At 43.4% G+C, this 8,521-nt stretch overlaps 1 protein-coding gene across 2 annotated transcripts; it reads right to left on the reverse strand.

The window, feature by feature from the left end:
* Positions 1 to 3,832: 3,832 nt before the first annotated feature.
* On the reverse strand, positions 3,833 to 8,022 carry s1pr1 (sphingosine-1-phosphate receptor 1). Of its 2 annotated transcripts, XM_072274091.1 has the most exons (3): positions 7,265 to 8,022; positions 6,728 to 6,880; positions 3,833 to 6,022 (listed from the first exon to the last, which is right to left on the reverse strand). In XM_072274091.1, the coding sequence occupies exon 3, from the start codon at positions 5,863 to 5,865 to the stop codon at positions 4,729 to 4,731; it is 1,137 nt and encodes a 378-aa protein (XP_072130192.1). In that variant the 5' UTR covers positions 5,866 to 6,022; positions 6,728 to 6,880; positions 7,265 to 8,022; the 3' UTR covers positions 3,833 to 4,728. The 2 variants fall into 2 exon arrangements, with proteins under 2 accessions (XP_072130192.1, XP_072130193.1); XM_072274092.1 differs by lacking the exon at positions 6,728 to 6,880.
* Positions 8,023 to 8,521: the final 499 nt, after the last annotated feature.

Genomic DNA, 8,521 nt, shown 5'->3' on the forward strand with positions numbered 1-8,521 from the left:
AACCAGATATCCAATCAAAGTTGTTTTTTATAAGCTCCTCTTGAAAATGTATTCTTATATAGTTTTGCCTATTCAACATCTTTTATTTTGTTTAGTTTTTTAAAAATTTTGTCTAACTTATTACACTCCATTTCAACCCCGCTTCTCCTTCAGTACTTCATGAATACAATATCTGCCAACTCACTGAACTTAGTTTCATGGCTGATCTTCCTGCGAGAGACAAGCTACAGTACTATGGGAATGATATCACTTCCAATTTCTTCTCACAACTTATGTGCCTTCCTGACATGTAATGTTTTTTTCATTGTATTGTTAGTGAATAAAACCAAGGGAATTCCCTATCTCACATATGCACACCAGTTCTGTAGTAATTCAATGGAGAAGAATAATAACTATCTTCTCTAGATAGAAGAGATGGATTACATGAAATCAGTTGATCCAGTAAATGTGCTTTCTTCAGGGAACAAAATCCACAATGCTATTAATGGCTTTAGAATAAACTCTCAAGGAAAATAACATTTTCACATTGTTATCACCCAGTCCTCAAAATGATTTCCTTCCAGTTTGATGTTAATGGTTTCTTAGATGATCCCATTTTCATGATGTCTTTATTTATTTACTCTTACTATACAGCAGGAGACGTACAAGTGCAAATCAGAATGTCCTTGTCTTCTTATATTTTGGATAGTTCCTTGGAAAATGATTTGTTTCAGTGAGTTCTGAGTTAACTGATGAGGCACTTGTAGGAAATGTAAACTACTACAGCGATTGCTGAGACTGGGTGGCAAGGGTATAAGTTGTAACATCGTGTGCTACTTCCGCCACTTACAGTGGACCTCCGTGTTTTTCCGGTGCATGGACCCAATGTTCTCAATACCATCTGGAATGCTTCTTCTCAACTTTAAGCAGTGCTGGGCAAGGGTTTCTTGGGAGTAATTTTTTTTCAAGGGCATCTTGAGCACATCCTTGAACCTTTTCCCTGAACGTGTGATGAACACTTCCTTCGCCAGAGTTGGAATAAAGTGTCTAAGGAGTTTGGTGTTGGGCATGCGAATGGTATGGTCAGTCCAATGGAGCTGTCAGAGTGAAATCAGGGTGTCAATATTATGGAAGTTGACCTGGAAGAGGGCATTGATGTCGGATTAATGATCTCGTCAGATAATATGGCGGATTTTACACAAATACAATCGGTTGCATCCTTCCAGTGTCTTGAGGTGTCTCCTATGTGCATGGAAGGCCTCAAAAATAGATAGTGGGCAAGGATGACGGGAGGTTTGAACCCTAGACCTAGGGTACTCCTTTTCTCAATCGGTACAGTGTACTTGTCAGACTGCATCTGATGTACTGTTTCCGGATCAAAGATATTTGGGGCTGGCACAGCTGTAAAGGTAGCCAAACCAATAGGTAATAAATGGACAAATGAGTATTTCAGTGTTACAAGAAAGTAACAAAGGGAAAAGAGGGAGCTTCATAGAGTTCTTGGAACAGTGAATAAACTTAACAAAAGGTAATTCATATGATTTTCTCTATGAATTCTATGGAGTAAATCATTGTAATAGAATCATGGAACATTATTGAAATCAGTAACTCTATTCAAGACAACAAGATGACAGAGATTCAGACTGAGTGGCAAAAAGTCATTATGAAACATTGCCCAATTCCTCTATCCATGGATGTACTTGAATATTTCCTGTATTTCTGATTTCTATGTTTGATTGGGACTTTGTTCAGCATTTACAAATTCACTTACAAATTAAATCCTTATTTCAAACCCACAAGGTAGCTGATACTCTACTTGCCGGTCTGTGTCCCTGCTGGGCTAATTTTTAATTTTGCACATTTTGTTGTTTGCAAGACTTGGAACCGGAGTTTAAATGCATGGATTTTGGTTCTTCAAGCTCACTCAGACTGCAAGTTGTTTCTACTTTATATCCCTTCTTATCGTGTTCAACAATTATCACCTTCCCTGCTGCAAAAAAATTGAAACTTGTTAACTGAAGCTACACTGTCTGTCCTGGCCACTCAGACTTAATGTTATACAACATACAGTACGTGTTCAGCTCCATTTCACTGCATCCAAGTCCCTTTTACATTTATTAATGTCTCTACTGGTATGAGCTTTAACAATAAGCAATTCAGTATAAAAAATCCCCGGTTCTACTTCCTGTATTAAATTGCAGTTCAAACAGGCTGAAAGACCACTCTCTTAAATACTTAATCCATACTTGACAGAAATAAATTTTGATTTCTTTGCACAGAAATCAAACCATATGTTCTGGGGCTATCTTTTTGCCTTCATACTTACAGTATGGTTCTTTGCACACTGTCTATCCATATTGCACATTCTCTCTCCACTGAAGGCGAAATGTTTCTCCACTGGATTATATCTTCCATTAATGTAGAGATCCCTTCAGGTAGTAAAACCATAGAGAGTTGCAAGCCAAATGCAGTTGGAGGTTTACTTGTAATCACTATGCTCTTAGAAAAGTAACCCCCTCAGCTGATGCAAAACTAAAACCATGTCATACCGATGAAAATACGTGGTGTGTGTCGACTCCTTCACAGTTGCTCTATGTGCCGTCCTGAATATCGATCTCTCATGGTCACTACTGGAGCTTTAGAGCCTTAACTCATATCAACATATTAAGACCCTAGAAAATGTTGGAATCATTCAGCAGGTCAGGCAACACCATTTGAGAGGAACAGAGGTTACAATTTGGGTTGGAGACCCTTTGTCCATTCTAATGAAGGGTCTTCAGTCTTAAAGTATTTCTCCCAAACCATAACTTGAATTGCATCCGTATAAGTTGTCTGTCTGTAAAGTCGGCTCAGCATGTTTATTTTCTTTTACACCCTGAGCAGGGAAGACATTCCCAGCCTGCCCTCTCAGGAATGTCTTCCTACTCCGCATTTTGCAATCCCCATGTTCTTACAATCTCACTGCTCCCATTCACTCCATAACCTGTTCACAGTTTATCCTTGTGATCAGCTGTTTACCCTTTCATAGGCCCCCCTCCACCATTCTCTCTGCATCCCTATGAGCTTCATTTCCTTCCCGGTTCTGACAAAGGTTCTTCAAACTGAACATCAACTCTGTTCCTCTTCCAACAAATGAGGTGTGACAGGCTGAGTATTTCCAGCTTTTTCTGCCAACAACATACTATTCATGGCAAAACAAAAGAACAGTAACTTGGTGGGGTTTGATGAGTGTTTAAATCAGATGGAGGGATTTGGGGAAGTTAGTCTAAAGTTTAGGGTGTGGATGGCTGAGGATGTAACCACCAAGGTTGGGGTGAAGGGTGTGGAGGACTCACAGGAAATACCTGGCTTTACTTCCATAGACTGACTCAGCCATGAAGAGTTGTCTGGCGGTCCCTCAGTGCTGTGTCCTATGATCCATAAGAATCATAAACACAGTGTGTGGATCTTGGATGTTTGCTGGACTTGAGAAGGTTTGAGAAATGGAAAATTGTGAGATATTTCATTGAGGATAAAAATGTGAAATTGTTAAAGCAATTAATTCCCATGACATTTTCAGAACTTAATCTCAATTACTTAAGAAAATGAATTTTCTCTTTCTGAGAAAACAATGTGTTATAATCAAGAAACAATGTGTTTTACATGTCTTACCGTAGGTGTCTTATAATCATCTACTGTAATACATGATTTCAATCATCTTGGTTTTCCAACTGACTTTATCAGTTAAAGGAAACTTATTGGTTTCACTACTTCCCAGCTTCATGTATGTATATATATAGATAAGTGAATACTTGATTGGTAGCGTTTCTGCTATCAAAAAGGTGCATTGAAATTGATGAAATCTTGAAACATCTTTTGAATTTAAAGGTATATATATTTACAAATATTCAGTGCCTTTCTCACAGTGTGTTCAGAACATCGCAATGTTCTGATTGAACGAGTCATGACATTTTGAATACTTTGTGTCAACTCCTAATTACACATTCAATAATTTAGACAGTTTTTTGTTGTTTGAGCAAATACCTAAATATTCATAATCATTCTTTTCAAATAAATCTGGAGAATTACTAATTATGTTTCACAAATGTTAATAAATTAACAATCCGGGGTTAAGTTCACACAGTTAAAGGATGGAATGACACTATCCAGATACATTCAAAATGATACAATTGAGGCCCATTAGTAACAAATCTAACTTTCAAGATTTTAGCACTATATTCTCTTTATCTTATTTTACATTACACAGTTTATACAATGTTTTAATACTAATTGTAGACAAGAACTGATGTTTCTCTAAAATCTTCAGTCTCTTAGTAAAGTAACAGTAGTAAAGTCACAAAAGTAGCAGAGTGTCTGAGAACTTGCCCATCCTTCCACAAAGTGTACTCCATAAACTCAATCGTCCCGGAAGCTCCAAAAATCTCTGCCACTCCCCCAAAAAGCCGCATAAGGCCACAGGGGCCACGATTCTCGACACTTAATCAAGTCTTTATTGCCACATTTGTTTTGTCTTTAAATGCATTTGCCTCTTTTTAACAGTCCAGAGCTATGGTGTCCATGCATTTTAAAGAGTTTGCACTGACACTCTGTTGAGTGAATTCAGCTGGGTTTAGCCCACTCCTGCCCTGCAGTACCCAGCCGGGCCACGTCTTGTCTCGAGGTTGATAGTCACATTATCACACGTGGGAATGCTGCCGCCTCGATCGCTGGAAGAGTTGTGACCCCCTTCACTCCACCAGGGAGCCCGCGTCACGCCGAGGAGTTGATGTTGCCCGAAGACATTAGGGTCTCGGGGGTGCCACACTCGTCCTTGTGCTGGTGCGACGAGTTGTCAGACTTGCTGCGGCTGAACTCGGGCAGGGCACCCGTCGCCGCTCTTGCCAGCCTGTGACGGCAGGAGACGCAGCAGAGCAGCCGGACAAAGGCGTGCCTCATCTCCCGGTTGGTCAGCGTGTAGATAATGGGGTTCATGGCCGAATTGAGCACGGCCAGCGCCAGGAACCACTCGGCCCGGTAGAGCACCTGGCAGCCCCTCACTTCGCAGGCCACATCGAGGAGCAGCAGCACAAAGAGCGGCGACCAGCAGGCAATGAAGCAGCTCAGCACAATGATCACCGTCTTGAGCAGAGCCAGCGCCTTCTCGTCGTGCCGGTTCGGGCGCACCGAGTAGCGGTTGAAGGCCAGGCGGCGCGCCCGCGATCGCACCAGCATGTAGATGCGGGCGTAGAGCAGCACGATGGCGAGCAGGATGAGGCTGAAGACGCTGGTGCAGAAGAGGATGTAATGCTTGTGGTACAGTGGCAGCACCGTGGAGCAGTGCGGAAAGCCTCGCAGGCAGTTCCAGCCCATAATGGGCAAGCCGCCCAGCAGCAGCGAGAGCAGCCAGCAGCCGCTGATGAGCAGGAAGACACGGGAGCTGCCTCCCGAGTGGTGCGGCTTCATCTTCATCATGGTCAGGTACCGCTCGATGGCGATGGCCAGCAGGCTGAGCACAGAGGCAGCCAGCGCCACGAACATGCTGCCTTCCCGTATAAACCACTGCGCCAGGGACAGGCGGAAGGTGTTGGAACCTGACAGCAGGATGTTAACGGTGTAGGCGGCGCCAGCCAGCAGGTCGGAGAGCGCCAAGTTGCCAATGAAGTAGTACATGGCGCGGTGGAACTTCTTGGTCTGCCAGATGGCCAGCAGCACCATCAGGTTCTCCAAGACGATGAAACAGCACACCACGATGAAGAGGATGGGCGTGACCCGCAGCGTGCTCTCCGAGTCCCCCTCCCCGTCGCCTGCCGGCAGCTTGCCCGTGTAGTTGTAATGCTGCAGGATGATTTCCCGGTCGGTGTAGCTGGGGCCTGGGAACAGGACCTGGCGTCTGCCTTCTGCACCCATCGCGTACTGTGCCTCTTCCTAGAGATGCTGCCTGGCCTGCTGCGTTCACCAGCAACTCTGATGTGTGTTGCTTTTCCCACGTTGTCTCGGCTGGCAGTGACCGGGATGCCCACCAGGGGGCGCGGCGACTGAGGGCCAGTCAGATTAGGGCTATCGCCTGAAAACAAATCAGAGCAGAGGAATTAGGCGGCGGGTGTGCAGGCATCCCGTCCCACCGGATCGATGAAGGCAAGCAACACCCCCCCCACACACACACACACACACAGGAGTGATGTTGGCTGTTTTAGGAGAAATTTCTTTTTTTGCATACTTCTTTAAAAACATTCGACAGTTCCGTGGCATTACAGCCACGGAGAGGTGAGTGGGCAGTAAAGTATTATGTAGTTTTGCCTAATTTGTCAATGGCAAAAGAAGCAATTAAAGTTACATACACAATGCATCCACAAAATGCATCAATTTTGTGGAAGCATGTTTCAGTTATAACCAGTAATTTTTTTTCTGCAGAAATAATAATTATTCCATGCAGAAATAATAATTATTCCAAAACAATTTAGAAAACGTTACTTTGCTGTAAGCGTAAGTTACTTAACTTTTTATGGTTATGAAATGGTTTAATCGAACATAAATATTTTTCCAAAACAGTCAACAATTAAACCTTCAATACTTAACAATACACATTTTGCATATTGTAAGTATTAAATGTTCCGTTATAAATCTGTTATCCCACGCAAGCAATAAATAGTAGACATGCAATGTATCCCAAAAACCGATTAAATTTTACCATATAAACTAATAAAAATTAAATTATTGGAAATAGAGAATAAGATACGGAGTACAGCTCGCTGTTTTCATTAATAATTACCTTTTAACTGAAAATGTCACACAATGTTCTGAGAAACGAACCCGTGAGAACCCTTTCCTCGATTCAGGACAATGAAAAGTGTCGCGCTCCTCAGACCCCTGTTACTTGTGAAAAAGTAACCACTTGTGTCCCAGACTTGTGTCTACCGCCGTCCTAGTCATATCAAAGTCAAGTAAATGGTGAGACTGGGTGGGGATCAAAAGATTACTCAGCTGATAAAGAAAATACAAAACAGGAAAACGTTTGACGCAAAGGGTCTGGGAGAGGAGCAGCTGAACAACAGCTAGAGCCAGCCGACCACAATGTTAACTGTTGTCCCAAGCTCTCAATTAAAAGTCTATTTTTTTAAAAAAACATCACCTTGAACTAACAACAGCTCACACTCTTGCAAGATGTGTGATTCAGGAATGAAGGTTCGCTAATTCTTCACACTTTAGAAAGTAACACAATCTAGCAATGCAAAATAAGAAATTCCGTTTTAATCAACAAAATGTTCCTGATTGAACAGTGAGGTGCAATACATTTTCTTATCCTTACCCAATGCAGCATACCCGGCGCTCCTCTGAAGCTGCTCTACGGTGTTGTAAATCCCAGCACTTCGAGTCACTGAAGAGTTGGACGGTCTTTTTTTTGTCGGCGAGTTGGCAGAGAGAGACAGCCCCTGGTTTCCTATTTGCATCGCAAGTCAGTAACCCTGCAGGAGATTCATTTACTTTTCAGGGGCATTGTTTTGCGTAGGGAGTAACCAAATGAAAACAGAACAGTTGGGTACCCTGAATTCATATCGGCACAAACCTAACCTGAAATATTGATTCATCGCAAATGTTGCAATACATTCTGATATTTCTTAAGGAATGTGTGAATATTTCATAGATTTCCATGCATTAAATTTTGCTCGCCGTTTCAGACGTTGAAGACACGAGTTTCTCTTGAAACTCTTTTGCACGAACTTTGCAAGGTTAATAATTAATAGAGATTTGTTTTTTATGTTACTTATGCAAAAAATACACGTTATGTAAAGTGGCCGACACTGGGTTTTGAGTACGGTGTGAGAGAGCACAAGATCACACCTTTGAACATAGGTCTGGCCAGATTCACTGGGGCCATGAGGTGGGGTCGGGGGGTGGGGTGGGGTGGAATTCATTGATAGATCTAAAGAGTAACTGAACAGAGGGAATCAGCGAAGTCCCGGCATTGCTCAACGCCACAGGAAGGGGCGCTGCAGAACGCCGGCGAGGGCGAGCGACTCTGCTGCGCCCCATACATTAAACGTTCGTTGAGACGGCTCCCCAGTCGGTTTGCAGATAAAATTATTTAATGCAATGTGTGGAGAGGAGGTGGGATGGGGGTGGGGGTGGGGTGGTGTGGTCCTTGCTTGCTGACTGAAGGCAACCCCCTTTTTTGCTGGGGCTGCGCTTCAGCACAGGTTGGATCGCAGCTCCGCCGAAAGTGATCCCATGAATGATCTGATCTGAGTGTAAAGCCAAGAGGAGGGACGCGGGTGGGGTGGCGCGGAGCGAAATTCCGACAGCCACTATGCGAAGTGGTGGTTAAAATGCTGGAATCCCGAGCAGGAAGCGCCAGTCGAGGATTTGGGCTCCCGGCCGCTCCCCTCCTGCTCTACAGAAGGTTGAGGGAAGAGCTCATTAAAGCGGTTCAATACTTGTTCAAAGACCGAATCATGGAAAAGCGGTGCACACATGCCGGCCATTCGAAACTTGGAGAACAAAATATGAGTACCCATGTCAGAGCTGGTGCCGATTAGGCCCAGGAAGGGAGTATTTCCAAAGTTCA

This window comes from Mobula birostris, chromosome 12 (assembly GCF_030028105.1).
Source record: "Mobula birostris isolate sMobBir1 chromosome 12, sMobBir1.hap1, whole genome shotgun sequence".
Classification (NCBI taxonomy): domain Eukaryota; kingdom Metazoa; phylum Chordata; class Chondrichthyes; order Myliobatiformes; family Myliobatidae; genus Mobula; species Mobula birostris.

What these genes read in the sequence shown, in the direction of transcription:
- s1pr1 (XM_072274092.1), bottom strand. Translation starts at nt 5,865, where the DNA reads ATGGGTGCAGAAGGCAGACGCCAGGTCCTGTTCCCAGGCCCCAGCTAC.